The 21,854-nt window shown below is 41.3% G+C and overlaps 1 protein-coding gene across 1 annotated transcript in view; it reads right to left on the bottom strand.

Annotated features, from left to right (window-relative positions):
* Positions 1-21,854, bottom strand: part of SLC9A9 (solute carrier family 9 member A9) — a 670,517-nt gene that overhangs the window by 95,349 nt on the left and 553,314 nt on the right. The window contains exon 14 of the mRNA XM_023739363.1: positions 21,507-21,586. Within this exon, the coding sequence (XP_023595131.1) occupies positions 21,507-21,586 (80 nt within the window). The remainder of the gene's footprint in view (positions 1-21,506; positions 21,587-21,854) is intronic.

Raw genomic sequence — 21,854 nt, 5'->3', positions numbered from 1 at the left:
TGGTGTCAACCATTAATGTTTTTTCTCTTTTAAAAAGCAAATATTTCCTGGCATGTAATTGTTCTTTTTTTAAAAAAGTACTTGACCCTGTGCAGTATTTTACACTTACATCATTTCCCCATTTATAATTCTTTCTTGTTTCAGTGTGTTGGAGAAAAAAATTAGTCTTATGTAGTCCTTTAAAAACATGCAACCAAACAAGAACAATCATAACATTCTAAAAGATTTATCCTGAATATAGATTCTGAAGGTAGTAAAATTGGTGAGAAATGATTTAAAAAAAGAAGGAAGAATGAAGAAGAGAGTATCCCACATAACTCTTGAGCTTTTTATTTCCATGACAGAATGGATGATGGAACACTGAAGCAGAGAACATTGAATGTAGATTGGATTTGGACAGGGATTAATCAGTTTTCCTTTGGGTATATTGACTATGAGGTGTCTTTGAAATGGACAAGTGGAGATATCAAGTCAATTGCATCTATATGTCTGGAGTTTGACAGGGGTATAAATTTGTGACTCACTTCTGTTTCCATGTTACTTTACTCCAAGGGTGTAGATGGAATTACTTAGGGACAGAGAATAGAGTGAGAAAATATTAGGGCCTTGGATAGAACCTTGATTAAATCCAGCATCTAATGGACAAAGGAAGATGAGCCTTAGAATGATGAGAGAAGTATAGGAAACCAAAGAGTTTTGTGTCAGGGAAGACAAAGGAAAGAGTATTACAAGAGGAAGTATCATATGCTGCTAAAAAGACATTTCAGAAGAGACCTGAAAAATGTCCATCTGGGTCAGAGATATGGAGGTCATGGTTAATCTAACAAGCTGCCTTAGTAAAGTGGTTGAGGTGGAAGCCAGATCTCAGGGGGCTGAGGAGTGACTGTAGAGAGCAAATGGAGACAGGGAGTATAATCAACTTTCCTGAGAAGTTTGACTGTGAAGGAAAGGACATAGCACAGGATAGCTGAAGGGCTGACAGGCTAATGGAAGTATTTATGTTGGTAAATGATTAAGACTAAACATGTTTGAAAGCCAATTCAAAGGACCTAGTTCAGAAGGAATGGTTGACTCTAGAAGACCAAGAAGATGGGCAAGTGGAAAGATTGGAAGGAAAAGGGGTGAATAAGTCAATTGGTTGTAATGTTTGACAGAGTGTTGGTTTCTATATTCTCTGTGAAGTAGGAGGTGAGGTCATTTGTTGACGGTAAGATGGGAGGCTGGAGAGCTATAGGTGTGAGGAGAGTAGAGATAGGTTTGAAAAAGTAATTGAAAAGAGAAATGATGAGAGAAGTGAAATAGGATAGTTGGGCAGTAATAGGGTCCATTTGAGGATGGTGTTCAAGAACTGATAAGAAAATCAGTCTTAACTGGTGTGTAACTCTCTCCAGCAGGGCTCAGCTACTCAGATGCAATCCCCCCCCAAAAGCAGAGAGTTGGGTTCATCACTGGTTGGGGTTTTGCCAGATGGGTGTACCAAAAGATAATAGGCAAAGGAATCTGGAGTGTTTGCAAGGGTGTTATTGAGATGATGGAGCATGGATTCCAATCTGGATAAGGAGGAACAAGAAGAATGAGTAGACATTAGTGAACTGGAGTCCCTATCAGGTCAAAGAAGGGACTCAACTATTCATATGTTTAATATAGTTTGTCTATAAACCAAAACCTGTTGCCATTGAGTCGACTCTGACTCACAGCGACCCCATAGGACAGAGAAGAACTGCCCCATAGGGTTTCCTAACGAGTGGCTGGTGGATTCAAACTGCCAACATTTTGGTTAGCAGCCAAGCTCTTAACAACTGTGCCGCCAGGGCTCCAGTTTGTCTACAGAAGGAAGAAAAAGATGTTTTATTCAAAGTTATAAACCTTTAAAGCCACTTAATATAAAGACATTCCTCTTGATAAAGTTAAAGGGAAAAATAAAACTAAATCCAATTTTAACAAATCCCTTTCCTCCCCACAAATCTATAGCAGGGCCCAAGCACAGACAAAACAAATTTCAAAGACAAGCCCAAGTTTGAGAAGATTCTCCTCTGAATATAGATTCATCCCTATATACCAGTTGAAACTATCTCAGCATAAAAAACTTAAAAAATCCCAAACTCCCCCAAAGCTCTGTCCTTTTCATTTGACTAAGGATAAACAGACATCATTGTGTACAAAGATCTGTAATCCAAATTAGGAAAACAATGGAGGATGAGGATGAAAACCATAATTCTATTCAAAGGGGAACCTCCTTTAATTTTTCCATTATTCTCAGCAAAATGAATGCTGAGCTAATTACTAGAGAAAACTGATTCTTGATGTGGCAAAAAACAAATTTTAAAAGAATCATTATAAAGTTTCATTTCTTTTTCTGCACAATGTGGCCTTTTTATACTATATTATTTGATTTAAAACCTTTGGATAAAATGAAAAGGGAAAGGAATAAAAATGCTAGCTATGTAGGAAGGATGAGAAAAAATGTGCAGAACAACTTTACATTCAAACACCACAAATTTTTTTCAGATGACTGTTGTCAATTTCCTTCACCAAATAATAAGTAATATCACAGCCAAAGGGCAAGTTTATTTAACTTCCCCACTCCCCCCTGCCAGCCAAGGAAAATTACTAGTTATTCCAGAGAAACAAATGAAAGGAAATGGAATTTTTTCCTTACCAACTAAATCTTAAATAAACAAAACGCATCTAATGATTCACGGACTTGAACTTGGAGCTGGTAGGAGACATGTACTGAAGCAGTTGCTAGAACTCCAGAATATGCCAATCTGTGAGCCTATGAGATGATGCATCAAATTTTTTTGCCCAGCAAGGAACACCCAAGCAATATTTCAGCATTGAATTTGACCACGTATGTACTGGCTCAGTAACCTTCACAAGCACGGCGAGCAATTATTTGGGGCTTTCCTGAAGAAGAGCTGTATGTCTGGTTTCATCAAATGGTAGTTGTGGGAAAGGGTTGGGAGTAGTTTTGGTTGTTTTAACAAATGCAGTCGTGAGAAAGATGAAAGGGAAAATCCAGAAGATTACTCAACGGGAGGCAATAGATAAGTGAAAGAATAAAAATCAAATTCAAACATCCCCAAAGAGAATTTGTCATAAGAAAAGACAGGCATTTTTAGCAAAAGCAGAAATCAAATGGAAACTATACCCATTTGAGGCCCAGAGTTATAAAGCACAAGCTAGCAAGAGGGCCCATGGATGAGGGTGTCCTGTGCCCTGGGTGTTAATTCCAGCTTGGCTGAGCCTCAGTTTCCTCATCTTTCAAGTGAGAGGAACCCACCAGCTCTGTGCTATAACAAAAGACACCAGAGTTGTTACCTTGCTCCCTCTCAGCCACAGCCATTTTAGTGACTTAGAAGAGCTATTGTGTCACCTCTTTCTTCCGAATACTTGAGGTGTGGGTGGCGCCAACAGTTTGTGCTCAACTACCAATCTGAAGGTTGTTGGTTCGAACACACCCAGCTGTACTGCCGAAGAAAGGCCTGGTGATCTGCTTCCATAAAGACTACAGCCAAGAAAACCCCATGGAGCAGTTCTACTCTGTCACATGGGGTCACCATGAGTTGGAATCAGTTTGATGGCGATGAGTTTCTTTGTTTTTGTTTTCTTTTTAATGAGTGAACAGCTATTTCTAACTCTGTCTTGATAGGATTACTCCAAAACCAAGATAATGAAGGGGAACCAGTTAGAGAAATTATTTGTAAGGTGACAATTTAAGCAGCTTCATAAAAACAAGATGAGTTCATGCTTTGTGTCAGGAACAAAGTAAGATCGCTTCCCTTGTTTCTTTCAGAAATACGATCATGCCTGAAGCTGGATGAGGAGTTAGGCAGCTATTAATGGCAGCATGTTGGACTTTATTCCATTTATTTCTCTCATCTTCACGTATACTTTCTGTGGCTGGATCACAGAAAGTTACTATGTCAATTATTTACTTCCCAGGAGTCTAAGAAAGCACTTTTATTTACTATGTGCCATCAAACAGGGCTATTACATTTTTTGTGGAACTTGTGAGGAAAGAAACATGACCAGTGCACCATATTTCTGGAAAATAGATTCCAAGTGTGTAACAGAAGGTCAGGTCTCTCCCCGCTTCACATAAAGCCTGACAGAATATATACTCCTTTCTATAAAAGTGGCTTTTGTTTGGCCAATGAAAGACCAAATCCTTACAGAATAATTTGTTAGAAGTGGTGCTATTGTGCAGTATGGTTTGGATTGAATGCATAAATAAACATACCAGAAGGAAAAACAAACTCTAATTTCCAAGCCTATTAAAAAATGTGGGGATACTGTATGAGAATCATCAGGGGTTCCTGAACTTGAATGTAGACTGCTCTGTATTAGGGGAGTTCCTCTCGTTGTTAAATGACAAGGAAGGGCTTTTTTACTTTACAGATGAGGAAACTGGGGTTTGGAGGGATGGGCTCAAACTCACACGGCCAGCAAAGCTGGGGCTAGAAACCAGAACTTCTGACTCCTAGTCTTGCTGCTTTGTGACCTCTGGGGCCCAACTCCATGTTCTCTGAATATGACTTTTCGTTGAGCTGGAAAATACCTGACTTTTCTCACCATGAACACTCTAGTTGCTTAAATTAGTAGAAGCTCACACATAATGCTTGCAATCATATTTAATGTTAGAGAAATAGGCAATTTATGGCCATGGCCAGATGGGCTTCCCCAAGGCCTATACTCATGGCGGCCGAAGGAACCAGCTGCCCCAGGTGTCTGCAGACCGCAGCCATAGGAGCCCGCTCTCCCCTCACTTCCCATGATACTGGGAGCCCAGAGGAGTGCTTGTGAAGTGTCCCGCCTCTGTGTGCTCATTCCCAGTGAGAGACACTTGGCAAAACACAATGGCATTCTCAGACTACTGATGAACTGGAAAGAAAGTTATTTTGCCTGAAAAGCCTGTAGCTGCGCTTAAAGTGTTTACCTGAGAGAGGAGGTGCAGTGATGACGTTTTGGCTCCCGCAGAGTGGGTGATGCCTGGTTGGCCCTGGCTGCTTCTCTCCCTAGGCAGAACCTAGCTAACCCTCATCCCCTGGAACTAGGGAAAAGCTGCAGAGCGTGGTTAGGAAGGAGGGCGGGCACACCCAGTCATGTCTTCGAATAATAACAATAGCCGTCCTTCTGTTGTTTCTAGTCACCGTCAAGCGGGTTCCGATTCCTGGTACCGAGGGCTGCTATGAGTCGTAATCAACTAGACGGCAACAGGTTTGGTTTTTGGTTTATTTTATTTATGGTGAATCGCTGGCTGGTGAAACCAATTAATGGACTTGTCTGCTAACCAAAAGGTTGGAGGTTTGAGTCCACCTAGAGGTGCCAGGGAAGAAAGACGCGGCAATCTAGTTCTGAAAAATCAGCCATTAAAACCCCTATGGAGCACAGTTCTACTCTGACACACATGGTATTGCCATGTATTGGAATCGACTCGACAGTAACTGGTTTATTTATTTATTTTATTTCTAGGCCCTAGGCCTGGTTTATTAAGTATAACATCATAAATCTCACAACAATCCTTTAAGATAGATGTTATGATCATTATCATCATCTGTAATCTATATCATTCTGTAGATCAGGAAATCAAGGTTCAGAGAGTTTAAGTAACTTCCCCAAAGTCCCACAGTTAGTAAGTGGCAAAGATATGAACCTAGATATTCAGCTCCATGTTGCTCTAGTTAATGAGTTTGAACTTGACACTGTAGGAGGTGTTATAGCAGGGCTGTATTCATAACATGAGTTAACCTCAGGGTAAATTTAGGTGACGCCTACAAATAGAAGACAAGTCAATAAGACTGAATTAGCACAAAACACTAAAATAAGTGTTCTGCCTCTTTTTGAGCAGGATATTAATTGTGGAACATCCCCCTACAAGGGAGCAGCTCAAAGAGAAAAATCAAGGTCGCTCAGAGGTCTAGAGAAACTCCATCTGTGAGGCAAGCCTGGGAGAGTAGCTTTTTGTCCCAAAGAAAAACAGACCCCGCAAGAATATGGAACAGGTTCATATAACAGGTTTCCACTCATTTCTTCCCCACAAGAGTAGTCTTCCTGCCTTCTCTGTTCCTGTGACTGGCAGAGCAGCTGACAGTCATGTGCTGGAACCCCACAGTCATTCGGGCCCCTCTCTTCCTTATACCTTGCCCCTTCCTGGACCTTCCTTTCCACAGCCTCAGTGCCCTCCAACAATTCAGCATCAGATTCTGTGGATTTGGGGTCAGAGATTTTTCTAGCATCTATCCCTTTCCTTTCTATTCCCATTGCAACTACTGTTATTTAGACCTACGTGACTTCTCCCTAATCAATGCTGATAGATCAATCTTTCTAAAAGAAGACTGTGCCACTTTTGTGTCTACAAATCATCCAGTTCTTCATTATCTAATGAATCAAGTCTAGACACCTTCCCCTCATCTTCAAAATCTTTACAGATTTCCCTAAACATAGCTTTTTTTTTGTCCCTTCTTCTCAAACAGCCAACCCTAAATGTTCTACACTTCAAGACTCACTTTATCCCAAGCACATATAATACTTTCCTACGTTCTCACCTTAACTTGTGACATTTGCTTTGCCTAGAAAAAGTTACTAAACATACCTTGTGTTTGTTTGGCACTTCCTAGCTGTCAAAGTGGTTTCATATACCCTATTCCATTTGAAAATTATAGTCAGTATGCGGGTCAAATATGATTATACTCATTTTACGGATTAGAAAACAGTGGCTCCAGCAGGCTGATGACATATCTAAGGTTCCACAGCTGAGGGGCTGAGGCAGTTCTAGCAACCAGATCTCCCAACTCATTCTTCTGTTGCGCACTCTATGTTGCTGCTCTCTCTCCCTCATCTGGCCTTTCCTCTGGCTCCTCCAATTTCTACTTGCCAAATTCTACCCTTTTCTTAAAGCCCAGCTCAAATCCATCAACCCCAAGAACTCTTCCAAACTAACCCCAGATGAGTAAATGGCTCTCTTCTTGAGCTCTTCCAGCTCCTTGTCCAACTTGCCTGGCACTTAAAGCAATTAGATAAAAAAGCTTGAGAGTTTCTGGATGGAGATTTAAAGGGGTCAAGGTTTTAAAACTTTGTTTGATCATGACCCCCATGAACAAAAGAAACACATTTTATATAACAACCCAGTATACACACACACACACACACATACATCCTGAAATATGTCCCACGAAATAGTATTCTACAATGCAGTATCATGTTTTTTCTGGAAAATACAGCTTTTTTTCCTGTCCCTTCTCAAACAGCCAACCCTAAATGTTCTACACTTCAAGCCTCACTTTATCCCAAGCACATATAATACTTTCCCATATTCTCACCTTAACTTGTGACATTTGCTTTGCCTAGAAAAAGTTAATAAACATTTATTAAAAAGCACTGGTTAGGAACTCACTGAATTGATTGTGAGAACTACTAGTGAGTCCTGATGATCAACTTGAAAATCTGTGGTTTAAATTTTACCTGTGTCTTCTAAGTGATCTAAATAAAATTTTTAAAGATTTTGCAAAAGATGGAGCTAGAAAGAGAGATTTGTTCAGCATGGGTTTAATCTGTAGTTCTAATAGGAACACAAACAGTTCTCACAACAGCTAGGCCAGGAAGGAAGGGCCTCAAGCTAGAAAACATCACTTCTACTTGTGGAGGGTCAAGAGAGGGATTCTTAACGGGCTAATTGATGAGCAAGTGGCATCTATTCCAAAGTGAGGCATTTTTAAAAGTGGGATTTGTGGGAGCCAGCCAGAGATGTGGGGAGGAAGATTTCTCAATAAAGCATGCTTGTGGACTGAGGGGAGACTTCTGTGCTCGTCATAACCTTGAATATAGCAGGAAATCAGCTAGAATTTAAAAATAATAAAAATGTAATAAAATTCTTTGTTTATATCTACATAGTGAGCCTGAGGGCCTTTAGGCCTATAAACCTGTCACTGAATTTAGTATCATTTCAACTTTATGAAGCACTTGATGTTGGCAACGTGCTCGTACGATTACCAATTACCATAATGTTCATTTCTGAACATTTCAGTTCAGAGAAGGCCTGAGAACATCAGACTGAGTGTAAAAGAAAGAAAGAAAAAAAATGGGAAAAACTTTGGTCAAGCTAGTCAAAGGCCAGGGGGCGAGTGCTGGTAGAGCTGTTTAAGATGTGGGGTGACTGCTTATGAGTGCTCCAAGGAACCTCTCTTCCCTCAGCACCCAGGGTCTGCAGTGCAGGCTGCCAGCCTTGGTCACCGTCACTCCGGATCGGTGCTGGCACCCTGCTCCAGGCGTGGTTCTGTGTCTACATGGAGCCGTTGTTGCTATGCACCGTCACGTCGATTCTGACTCATAGTGACCCTGTATGACGGAGTACAACTGCCCCACAGGTTTTCAAGGCTGTAATCTTTATGGGAGCAGATCGCCAGGTCTTTCTCCTTTGGAGCGGCTGGTGGGTTAGAACCACCAACCTTTCGGTTAGCAGTTGATTGCTTTAACCACTGCATCACCAGGGCACCTGCCATTCTACATGAAGCAGGGGAGGTAAAAAACAAAGGGCTTGCCACTTGCAACCGAAGCCTCAGGCCGTAGTGAAGGAAGCCGGAAGAGGCGTTTGAGGTTGCCGGGAGAAAGCAGTGAGGAAAGGGGCAGAGCAGTTACGGTCCTTTCTGTTCTGGCTATGAAACACATGAGAAAGGGTTAGGGAAAGATTTGCTTAGCAGCCTGTGTGAGCAGGAAATTGGTTCTGGCCATATTTGCGGGCAACAGGTCAGTGAAACATAACGCTGGCGGATTTCAAGGAATTCCAAGGAAATGGCTTCAAGGGATGTCGAAGGCAAAAGATTGAGGATGTGTCTGTTTCCTTTGGAAAAAGGTTAGCTCTCCTGTGCTTCTTCCCCTGCATTTGGAAGCCCACAGTGCCAGCTACCACTAGCAAGTAGCTGCCCCAGGAGACTCTACGTGGCCTGAGGGCTGGTAACATTCTAGTTTCGGAACAAAAACGCAGCTTTTCCTTCAAAAGTGAATTTTAACTCAAACATCTTCTGTTAGATTAGTTAAAGTCACTATCAGAAATTCTCCCATTTCTCACCGTGGGTAGGTAACTGAGGTACCAGAAGCTGAGCTGAGAGAATAACTCAGCTTTGTAACTAGAGAACATTCTGGTAGACTCTTAACAATTACACCACTGGATCATTTTTGTTAGTGGAAATTTAAGAATCGATCTCTTAATGAAATGATACATTTATATTTTAACTCGCTTACATTATGATGTGTGTTTAAAAATATCTTTCAAAGTAGAAACCTTCCTGTCCTCATTTTTATCCATGAGGTGGGTGTTTGTTGAGCAACTGTCCGAGATCACTTTACATTTATTCTCCTCATCACATTCCTGTCCTTCCACACACACAAGTCCTCTTCATTACAGCCCACTGGAGCATGTGACTCTGCGCTTGGAGCATCACACTGGTCTCCTGCTGTCAGTAGGATAAAATCCACTTTCTTGACCATATACACGTGGTCCTGCATAATCTGTTTACATGATCACTTTCCAGTTTCACTTCCCACCATTCCAGTCACATCAAAATGCTCACCATTTTCCAAACACCCCACACTCTATTTATGCCTTTGCCTGACCTGTTTCCATTGCTTGAAAGCCCTTTATACCCTCTTTTCCACCCAGTTCCAAGGTTACTTCTGTGTGGCTTCCGCCATTTGCCAAGGCTGGTGATTGACTCTACCCCGCTCTGACTTCCATGACATTCTTTGATCATAACGTTGCTATAATTCTTAGTGCATTGGTGGCTGCTCTCTGTTCCTCATTAGGGTGCTGGCATCTCGAGGGCAACCACCATTTTGTATTTATCATTGTGGCTTCAGAAGAAGCTAAGAGAAATATTTTTTTTTTGGAAGAAATATTAAAACTAAATTCAGTTTAAACAACTAATAAAATGTAAACAATATACTTTTTTTTTCTGGGGGAAAAAATATTAAAACTAAACCCAGTTCAGGAGGCATTAAGTGTGTAGATACCTGCTAAATGCCTGTCATATGGATGAATCAGATTTGTGACAGAAAAAAAAAAAAAGAGCCTGTGACACGTTGCTCTACCTTTGACCAAGTACAAATGTAAAATTAATACCAGTGAGAGAGCATTCTGATTACGCTAGGCATTGGGGATAAGAGTGTCATCCTTTGCTTCAAAGCCTCACTCCACTGTTCCCTGGAGACTACCTCCTTTCTCTTCTTTCTTTTAATTTCTGTACCTTTCAGGCACATTTATTCAGGCTCTCTTTCATCTATTCATGCCACACTTGCCATAGGACCTTCCCCCATGTTAGTCTCTCTGCTCAGAATGCTCTTCCTCCCTTCCCATTATTTAATTTCATGTTACTAAATCCCAATTCCTTCAGGAACTCTTTCCACATGACTGGAAGAATAGTGTTTATTTTCCCAACAACTCTTTCTCCATTAACCACATGTGTACTTATCTCTTTGCCTACCCTTATCTATGAGTTGGTTTGACATATGTTCAAAACATATCATCACCATCCACCTTGTGAAGTGAACTCTAATTAGGGCAGAGCCAGGTGTGCCCAGCATGCTTTGTGTGGTGTCTACCACAGCTTCACGCGCAGACAAGTGCCGAATAACTGCAGTCACAAGACAGACCCAGGCCACTGCCTCACTGCCGTCAGGTGGTAACGTGTGAGCCTGCAGTGACGGCCCATGCTGACAGCGTGTCTCTGGTAGCTCGTGAATTTCTTGCCAGCCTGTAAATAACTTGGCTCCTACAGTTGAAAAGGGGTGACCGGGTAGTAATTCAAGAAAATTTAACCCAAATATTGTTTTATTCCCATGAGGAAGCAATGTTAAAACGAAATTCAATGTGGGCAACCTTAAGGTAATACATATATTTTTGTAAGCCTTAACGTTTTTTCTTCTCCTTTTTTTTTGTTTTAATAAAATGATTGAATACCGACTGAGATATTTTCAAATATAATATCACACGGCTAATGACAAAACCCCATGGCTGCACCTGAAAGGTGCAATTGAAAGATTGCCTTTATCACAGGAAGGCATAGGAGGAATAATTATCATCAAAGGCTTCTATTGCTTCCATTGTGGAACACAAAAATTGCTGTACTTCTCTGGCAAGTCGAAATTGCTATCTGTGGGGTAATTTCCAGAAAAAAAAAAAACCATGGGATGATGGACTATACCTTAGAAAAATCATAAATGAAACAATTGCATGTGGTGAATGGGACACAAAAGAACTGCCTGACTACATCCATTTACTCAAGGTCAAATAAGAATTGGGTCTGATTAATAGCCCAAGTGAAACCTTTCATTTTTTGAGACTGAAGACTTCGTCACAGCATTAAAATACAGCTGTTGCAACTAAAAGTTATTATAAGCATATAAAACAATGGAAATTTTGGTCACTCGATAAATAATTGACAATGACTACTAAGTACATTGCTTGATGCCTTCCTTTGAGAGATTTGGATATTGACAGGTAGTAATAATAATAAAACTAACACTTACTGAGCACTGTTCTAAGTGTTTTGCTGTTGGCTGCCTTCGAGTTGGCCCCTGACTCATGGCGACCCTCATGCCCAATGGAACAAAACCCCGCCCAGTGCTGTGCCACCCCCTGATTGATAGAGGATCTGACTGTTGTGATCCATAGGGTTTCCACTGGCTGATTTTTGGAAATAGATTGCCAGGCCTTTCTTCCTAGTCCATCTTAGTCTGAAACCATCTTAGCCTGTCTGCTGAAACATGTTCGGCATCATAGCAACACGCAAATTACCACTAACAGATGGGTGGGGTGGTGGTGACTGTGTCTTGGGCATACTGGCTGGGAACTGGGCCTGGATCTCCAACATGGAAGGCAAGAATTCTGAACCACCAATGTCCCCATACTGTTTTATGTGCTTTACATGAATTCATTTCATCCTCAAACAAACCCATGAGGTAGGGAGTTCTATTATTCCCATTCTGCAGGTGAGAGACTGAGGCACAGAGAGGTTAAATAATTTTCCTAAAATTACATGGCAAGTAAGTGGATGGAGCTACAATAGCAAATCAATACATCCTGACCACTGAATCAGACTTTCCCCTATTAAATAAAACCCAATAGTGAAATGTCTAAGTGTATCTTTCCTTATACTATGCATGTGTTCCTGAAAAGAGCTTTGTAAATCAGAAATTTAAAACAGAACCATATAGGAATGTAATTTCCATGAGAATTTGTTCCTGCTGTATCCCTGGTGCCCACAACATTGCCCATCATGCAGCAGGCTCTTACTAGACTTGTGATAAATGAATGAACAAGGAGAGTCTGATACGGTGCCTTGTACCAAGAAAGTACTCAATTGATTCTTTTTTTTTTTTTTTTGCATTGGATTTAAAGGATTTTTTTGTTTTTGTTTTGTGATTCCATTCTACAAGGGGAGGAGTCTTGCTTGTGGAAGTCCAGATTTTAATATTGTTTGCTTGAAGTGAAGTTGAAATGTTAGAGCAGATTCATTTAATAGAAATATCACTAAATCTTTTACAGAGGAAAAAGCAAAAATAAATCAGGGGTGCCAAAACTCATGTAGAATCATAGGACCATTGTAGAAAACCCAGTCATCATCTTGGAACCTATAGCTTTTTTACATTCCCAGTGGGGGATTCATTATGTTTGGGCAACAATTCACACAGTCATACTTGTAGTCACTTGTCAGGTCCCCGGAAGAGTGTTATTCCAGTTATGGGATATTGCATTGTATTTAAGCGATAGTCTTGAGGAAACTGGACTGTTTGCTTTAAATATGTTTTGACTCTTAGAGGGAGGTGAAGGAGGTGCCATCAGCAGGAAGTTGTTTTAATAACTAGCCAACTTTTCTGAAGTATTCAGCCAAAACGGAGGATAGTATACACCATCTCCCTTGTATGGAAGAAGAAATCATGGAAGATTCAAGTTATGATCAGAATCAAAGACAGCCCATGTTTCCAGGGACTGTTAAATTTCCCCTGCATTGATCCCACCAAAAAAGTCATGGGAATGAAGGGGTCTAAAAAACTGGTGATTTTTTTAAAGTGAATTTTAATTTCACCTCATTTTGGTGCTAAGTGAAGGTCTTTCTACAAGGTCTTTTCTCCGTCAGCCGCTGTGAAGACAAGGAGGACCAAAAGCCAAGCTGACTGAATACCCAGCGAATTCACCAGGGGAAGGAAGTGGTGGCCGCAGTGCTGCCCCGGTGCAAGCCAGGCTCTTCCGGGCAGCCAGCTTCTCAGCAGATGCAGTTCTAACGCCGTGTGCACCCTCACTTAAAGATGCCTTCAGGGGATTTATTTAGATAGAGCCGTTTGAAAGCTGATTGCTTATGTTTGTTCTAAATATTTGCTTAAAGTGAGATTTTAGTGCTTTCTGAAACCGTTTGTGATGCTCTATGGTTACATTTTGCAAATGAGGGTTATTTCTCTTCCACTTGATTATAACTTATGGCTACCCTAAAGGGTCCCTTCATTGAACTCTGGGGATGCCAACCTCTCCCATTCGTACACTGGATACCATCTGTGATTTCAAGGCACATTTGAATCATGACTCATATCAATGAGGCAAAAAAGCAAGACTTCGTGAGGGTCCATTGTGCCTACCTTGTTTGCTCCTGTGCTCCAGTGCCTACTACAACACTTGGCACATAGTAGGCACTCAGTAAAGTACCACTAAATAAAGGATATCTTACTTACACCCTCTGCTATCCCTACTGCTTGCTATTGAAAGTAAAATCACTCCATACCCTGCCTGGTGGGGCTTTTGATGAGCCACCAATGAAGCTATCACATTAAAACTATAAATTGTATGCCAGGCATACTCACAACAATAGCATCACACACATATTAATGCTGCCAGAACTCAGTGGATAGACCTCCTCACTCAAAATCCTTGGAGTCCTCTGATGGACACAGCTCACTCTTCTGTTGATTATAAATGCTGGCTCCAAGTCCACGAGTAACCTTGGGTGTGCCTTTTCCTTCCTTTGAGCTCACTTCCCTTATTTGTAAAATGGGGATCACAGAGCTGACATTCCTTGAAGCTTTGAGAGTTTCTTGTGAAGCAAACTCAAGTCATTCACAAGGCCACAGTACTACCCCGATAAATAATTCATGGATGCTCAGCTAGTCAGAACAGGGAGAAACTGCAATGCGGTGATCGTCATTTAAAATGGAAATTGCTGCTCACAATATTCATACCTATGATTTAAAATAAGCATGACTGTGTGGGAAATAATGAATTCTGTCAAGTTTTAGGAGGAGAAGATTTGTTGTTCCTTTCTTCTGCCTTTCCTTCTTTCTTTGTTTCCCTCCCTCCTTTCCTCCTTCCCTCCTTCCTCTCTTGTCCCTCCCTCCCTCCTTCCCTCCCTCCTTCCTTCCTCTCTTGTTTGCTTGCTTGCTTGTAGACTAAAATACTGTTACATTTAAATCCTTGGTTCTGAGTATCCTTTTGAGTGACCCTGATGTCCATGTTTACTTTTCACAGAACGAAGCCCCTGTCTGTCACTCCGAGGTACAAGACCCTTGCCAAGCTCTTCAAAATGGAAAATGAAAGAGCTGTAGCATCTGAGGCAAACACTGCAGCATCAACACATATGGTATATTTACCCAAATAACACGTGCGTTCTATGTTTGTTTGCTGACCGCACCCTCCCCCCATTAGTTTATTTTCATAAACTCCACTATGCCAATTTGTTTTTACACACTGCTGTAAAAAAAAAAAAAAAAAAAAGCATAGCCTGCTTACGAAAATGCCTCATGCGGGGAGGGCGCAGTTGGCAAACAAACTTAGAGGGCGGTGTTATTTGTGTAAAAATATGGCACTCCCCTGGGCCTTTCAGCTTTGTTGGTAATATCCAATGCACTCTTCACCCAAACCAGTGATGGGAAGGAAATCTGTATCCATGTGGCTTTACGCTATTCTGTTACTGTGTCAACTTGCCAATCCATTGTTATTTTTGTGCTTTCTTTACACTTAGGTAAAATGTTGGCAACCACACAATAACTCCTTATTCTCAGTTGATGTCAGGAGACAGGAAGTGCTAAAAAATTATTTTAGGCTGCCCTTTTTTATTTTGGAAAGGTTATTTTTATCCTGTGTCATTCACATTTGTAGCACTAATATATACACGTTTAAGGAGAGAGATGACAAATGATGGAATGGAAGGAACGTCTAGGAAGCAGACAGTCCAGCAGGATCGTTAGTCACCCATGAATGAGGCAACATAAGATTCCCCAGCCAGCTGTAACATGGTGGTACTAAGCAAATAAGCTTATTGGACTTCTGAAAATCTGAAGAAGGGGGCGCCAATTACTGCTTCTAACCTTCTCATTATAGGAGATTGTTAGTGAGGGTGATGGGTGGCTCTAAAATTTTGAGTTTGTTACTAATAAAATCAACACATGATTGGTGAGATAAGGTGGAGTCAAAGCAGAGCCAGGCTCGAACATATCACGTCAGTTGTCCTATCCAAATAAATCCCAAGAAAAGGGAGGCAGTCAATCATGGGGAAGAGGTCAGCTGAGACAACATAGATCCAGTTCTGCCTTGAGTGGCTCTCACTGTCTAAGGACAGAGACATGCAGAGGCTCGGGGGAGGGGTGTCTGCAGGGAGTGCGCCCTTTGGGTGCCAAAGGGCAGCCTGGGTGAAACATTCTCAATATTATCTACTTTCCTTTGCTCTGCTTTCAGATGCACTTAGCAGCCTTCTAATAATTAATTTTCCTACTACACCAGTGGAAACCCTGGTGGCGAAGTGGTTAAGTGCTACGGCTGCTAACCAAAGGGTTGGTAGTTCAAATCTGCCAGGTGCTCCTTGGAAACTCTATGGGGCAGTACTACAATAATATCTAGAAGGAAGGTGCCCTGGATAGAAAATATTGATTGATTCTTGCTTGCTTCATTTTTTCATTCATTCATTCAGCAAATACTTACACTGAGTTTCCATTATGTTCCAGGCACTGCTCTATGCCTGAGGACATACCATTTAATGAAAAAAGACCTAAATCCCTGCTTCCAGAAAGTACATATATCCTGGTTGGTAAAGGCTGTCAATAGACAAATTAGTGAAGTGCATGCTACATTATATGGTGATAAGTGTTATGGCAAAAAATGAAGCAGGGAAGGGTTGAGGGAGTGCTCTTGTTGGGGCTAGTAACTTAAATGTGGAGCCAGGAAGGTCTTACTGAAAGTACAGGAAAGAGATGAGGGAAGGAGGCATGCGGATGTCTGAGGGCGGAGCATCCAGGCAGAGGGAAGAGCCAATGGAAAGATCTGGAAGCAGAAATGTGCTTGGTATAGCTGAGCAAGGCCAGGGTAGCCAGAGTGAGCAAAGTAGTGAGAGGTAGCAGAGGGGGACAGAAGGACACTAGGGACCAGAGTGTGATTTGAGCCTTGGATATTCTCCTATGGGAATATGATGATCTAGGAATTTGGTTTCTGGTTTATACTTCTATCTCCTTTGAGTTTGGCTAGAGTGAGTCTATCTCTATGAGACAGAACCACTCTTGGATCTTTGGCATAACTAACTATACCTGAAAAGTTGGAGACTCATCTCATGGTGCTTCTCTTTGGGTGACCAACCCTAGCTAGGACCCCTAACCTTGTTATCACCTCAACGGATGTTTGAGGACATGTGAGCTCTGTACTACATGATGTAGGAAGTCATCATTATTCATTGCCTTAATGGTGACTTTATGAACATATCGAGACATGGGGTTTTGCATGTAGAATAAGGGATATCATGGACATAGAGTTGTCAACAGTAAAGTTCATTTAAGTATATTTATGGAATTTGGAATGAGATAGATCTGTCTTTATTCATGGAATTGACATTTATTAGCCATGCGATCTTAAGAAAGTTATTAGGTCCTCCAGTAGTCAGTTTCTTCCATACAAAGAGGTGCTTATAAGAATTAAATTGAATATTATGTCCAATGGCAAAGCACGAATGCTGAATAACAAACGTTCCCTTTCTTATCTTCCCCCTTCTCAAATTCTTCTTGGCATTGCATGATTCAGACCTGCTGCACACACTGAATCATAATAAAACCTTAAACGGTTATCTATGTTGACACCATAGCCTTCCAACAGTGCTGTAGAATAGGGGAGCCCAGGTTGTTTCAACAGAGGCGAGCACTATTGTCAGTCCATTTGTGTTGTGCTGCGCTCTTTAGACCCTCCCAGCCTCCTAGGGAGTTGTGGAGACGAAACAAACTAATAATAAAACACTCGACACAGTTCTTGGCCATTGCTCACCCTCCCTTAATATCAACTTGTATTATGTTTATTCTCCTATATTTCTTGGGAAATTTTATGGAATCCATGCGTATATTACTTATGCTATAAAAAAGTAGGGAAAAAAATGTGAGCAAATTTGTTTTGTTTTATTGACAAACACAAACAAACAAAATACAAACTAGTGCTGTAAAGTCGAATGTGACTTATGGCGACCCGATGTGTGCAGGGTAGAACCGCTCCATAGGGTTTTCAAGCTGTGACCCTTCAGAAGCAGAGTGCCAGCCCTTTCTTTCAAGGCACCTCTGGGTGGGTTTGAAACACCAACTTTTCAGTTAGCAGTGGAGCGCTTTACCGTTTGTGCCTGGTGGATTAAGACGGTCTTTCTACTCTTGGCTGTGAATATTGGGCATAAACTGGATGTGAACTGGATGCTGTGATGGATAGTTTTATGTGTCAGCTGGGCTAGGCTGTACTACCAGTCATTCCAACAAACGCTAATTTAGGTGGTGCTGTGAAGGTATTTTGGAGATGTGGTAACATCTACAATCAGTTGACTTTAAGTAAAGGAGATTATCCTTAATAATATGGGTGGGCCTCATCCAATCATCTAATCAGTTGAAAGCCCTTAAGTGTAAAAACCGTTTCCCTGAGGAAGAAGAACTTTCCGCCTCAAGACTGAAGCATCAACTACTGACTGGGAGTTTTCAGTCAGCTGTCTGCCCTACAGATTTCAGATTTGCGAGCCCCCACAGTGCATAAGCCAAAAAAACTAAACCTCTTACTATGCAAATACACACACACACATTATATACATGTATATATATTTTTTCCTGTGGCACAGTGGTTTAGAGCTCGGCTGCTAACCAAAAGGTCGGCAGTTGAAATCCACCAGCCACTCCTTGGAAACTCTATGGGGCATTTGTACTCTGTCCTATAGGGTCGCTATGAGTCAGAATCGACTCGACGGCAGTGGGTTTGATTTGGTTGTTCAGTACACACACATACATACACACACACACACACATCCTACTGGTTCTGTTTCTCTGGAGCACACTGGCTGATACATACACATAAAAAGGCTTATTTATTATTCTTTACCTTTTTTTTTTGTGGTAATTCTTCATAATGTCTCATCTGCATGATGCAATTTTACTGAAATGAAACTTGAGCAGATCCAAACTGTACAGTCAATTTCCTTCTGCCTCCTGACAATTTCCGTTCGGCCCAGGCCAGGTGGCCTGACCCCAGGGTGGAGCGATCACCCATTCCCTGGTGGTGCTGGGCATGGCTTCCATATGAGGTTCATGGACACATAACCTGGGTTCTAGGTGGACATAAGTGCCAAGTGGACAATCTGTCTATAAAAATACAGACGTATCAAGAGGTCACAGAGTCAAAACTGGTTGGCTTGCTACTCTCCGAGTATAAATTCAGAGCATAACTCTGATACACAAATTCCGTTGTCTAAGTGAAAATGTATTTGTGCCGTGATGGCAGCACAGCAATCTCTAGAATGAATGCACAGGAGGACAAATTACAAGGAGAAGAGGTATTACTGAGAGTGTAAATCTGCCTTCATTTTTGCTAGCCTGTCCATAATCACATGGAAATAAAATGCTCGTGAAAAGTGAGATAAAAACTGTGACATCATCTAAATCTCAGCTAAAAAGTTCTGTGGGCTCCCATGTTCATTTGCTTGCTTCCAAGTTACTTTTTCCACTTTATACCTTTTCTTCATTGTGCAGCCTTCCTCACAGCTCTGTCACAATTTGAACAAAAGCATCTTCTATCTCATGTTCGATTTAGCATTTTCCTGCTGTGCATTTCAGCGTACCCAAGCAGCCTTTATGTTTACTCTTTAATCGAATTGCTATAACTTCATACAAATTTGGTTATCAGATACTTATAAGCAATGGCAGGGTCAAATTTTGTTTCCAGATGAGAAAATCAACCAGAGGCATAATCTAGCATAAGCTTCTAAGAGCCAGCTTCTCTTAGAGAGGCCAGAGAGTCTTCTGGTAGTTAATGAGATACCAGAACCTCCAAAACCAAAACCAAAGCAGTTGCCGTAGAGTTGATTCCAAATCATGGCAACTCCATGTGTTCAGAGCAGAAATGCATTCCACAGGGTTTTCAATGGCAGTGATCTTTCAGAAGAACATTACCAGGGCTTTCTTCTGAGCTACCTCTGGATGGACTTGAACTGCCAACTTTTCAGTTAGTAGTTGAGCATTTAACCATTTGTGCCATCCAGGATTCCTACCAGAACCTCCAAGAACCAGTTAATGGCCAAGATGGACTGCTTTTAAGGTGGTGGTAACACATGTGGCCCATTGTCTTAGTTATCTAGTGCTGCTATAACAGAAATACTACAAGTAGATGGCTTTAACAAACAGAAGTTTATTCTCTCACAGTCTAGGAGGCTAGAAGTCCAAATTCAGGGTGAAGCTCCAGGGGAAGGCTTTTGTTATCTGTCGGCTCTGGGTGAAGGTCCTTGTCATCAATCTTCCAGGTCAAGGAGCTTCTCAGCACAGGGACCCCAGGTTCAAAGGATGCGCTACCCTCCTGGCTCTTGTTTCTTGGTGGTTCCCATGTCTCTCTGCTCACTTCTCTCTTTTATATCTCAAAAGAGATTGGCTTAAAACACAACCTAATCTTGTAGATTTGAGTCCTGCCTCGTTAACATAACTGCCACTAATCCCACTTCATTAACAGCATAGAGGTAGGATTTACAACGCATAGGAAAACCACATCAGATGACAAAATGGTGGACAATCACACAATACTGGGAATCATAGCCTAGTCAAGTTGACAGATATTTTGGGGGGACACAATTCAATCCATGACACCCATACAAGCTCAAGATTGAGCGAGGTGAGATATCTGACCACAGATAACAAAGCTATGGAAAAACAAAATGGTAACCTCAAAAGAACTTCTACCTTCTATATCACCATTTTGCAATTCTTGAAATGCTCTGCCTTGGCACAATTGCTTTCTAATTCTCACTTGGTTTTCCTTTTGCTTATCTCTGCAATCTTCAGTTGGCTTCTCTTCACTTCTTTCTTACTTAATTTCTTTTTCTGTTCTCTACAGTCATTTCGCTAATTTGATTTTCTTTTCTTCCTATTGTGAATCTCATGTACTTCTCTTGCCTCCTCTCCCCTTTCCATTTTCCCCTCCTCTTCTTTGCCTAGTCTTTGGGTTTTTTCCCCGTTTCAATTGTTCATCCTTCCCTACTGTTGTAGCCTTAATCATTGCTTATGTGCTTAAAATCACCCAGTGACTGACATTTTCTCCCTGAAAGGAGACGGATTTGTGAGTGTGGAAAACTAGCTACAAAGACCCCAATGCATTCAATTTTCAGCACAGTCCTTTCCTTTCTTCTGTGGCGTCTTTTGCCTGGGATTAGAGATGGACCACTTACTGCAGCTCACAATGGCAAAGCTCTTCAGGCCTGCCTTCTCACCCCTTTGAATCACAGGGCAGGGCCACGTGTATCTGAGCTACTATGTTTATACTGATTGTAGAATTTTAAAATTGCCCTTCACTGGAAAAACAAAAACAACAACAACTTACTCAAGTCTGCCAGGAAGACAAAGTGCTGCTGTTTTATAATATGATGAACCAAACTCATTCTTTTTGGACGCATCTTCATTTTTCCCAGAGCATGAGACAAAAGCACACGAACAGGTTCTTGGGAGAAGGGTGCGTGAGCTGTTTCTGGCTCATCCTGACCAAAGAGACTGTTCATAGAACACCAACTTGACCAGAAGTAGGAAGGACAGTAAAATCAGTTCTCCAGGACTGTATGATTTTATTATCTGGCATTAGAAAATATTATATTGCCATAAAAAAAATCCCATCAATTCCAACTCACAGCAGCCCAACAGGACAGTGTAGAACTGCCCATGAGGTTTCCAAGGAGCAGCTGGTGTATTTAAACTGCTGACCTTAGTAGTCGTAGCTCTTAAACACTGCGCCACCAGGGCTCCTAGATTGCCATGAACACGCCAATTACAGCTGACCTGAGATATTTCACTTTAGCTCTTTGTAACGCTGAAGTATGGACAACACAGCTTTTTATTTTTTGAAACCATTCTTTTTCATAAGCATGGCTATGAATTTGCTTTACCTTTCTGTGTTTCTTGACGAGCAGGAGCGCATACCTCAGTGATTAAGCACTTGAAGTTATCCTCTGCCATGTGGAAGTATTTGAGAGACCGTTATAATCAAAGGATACTTGTGGTCAAAGCCGTACCACATTCTGAAGAGCCAAGCACTCTCTGTTTTTGTCGAGCTTTTATCCACGCTATTTGCTTCCTGGGAAGAAACAAGCAAAAAAGGCATTGGATAAATAATAGAACACATTTCAATACAAAAATACATGACAAACCAAATTAAACTGAACTAAATCTGAAAATTTTTTTTTTATAGGTATAGGCATTTTCATCTAAATGGTGGAGCAGCTGCCAAGAAAATTAGCTCATAGTTCTTGCTCTGTGGATGGGGCTCTTGTGGCATAATTCAACATTTACTTATCTTAATAATCCCAATTTCATTAAGCTGCTAAGAAATGCCATTTTTTTTT

The sequence above is a fragment of the Trichechus manatus genome, unplaced genomic scaffold, assembly GCF_000243295.1.
Source record: "Trichechus manatus latirostris isolate Lorelei unplaced genomic scaffold, TriManLat1.0 scaffold00132, whole genome shotgun sequence".
NCBI lineage: Eukaryota > Metazoa > Chordata > Mammalia > Sirenia > Trichechidae > Trichechus > Trichechus manatus.
Note: the sequence above shows the minus strand (reverse complement) of the source record. Positions and strands in the feature narration are given on the sequence as shown.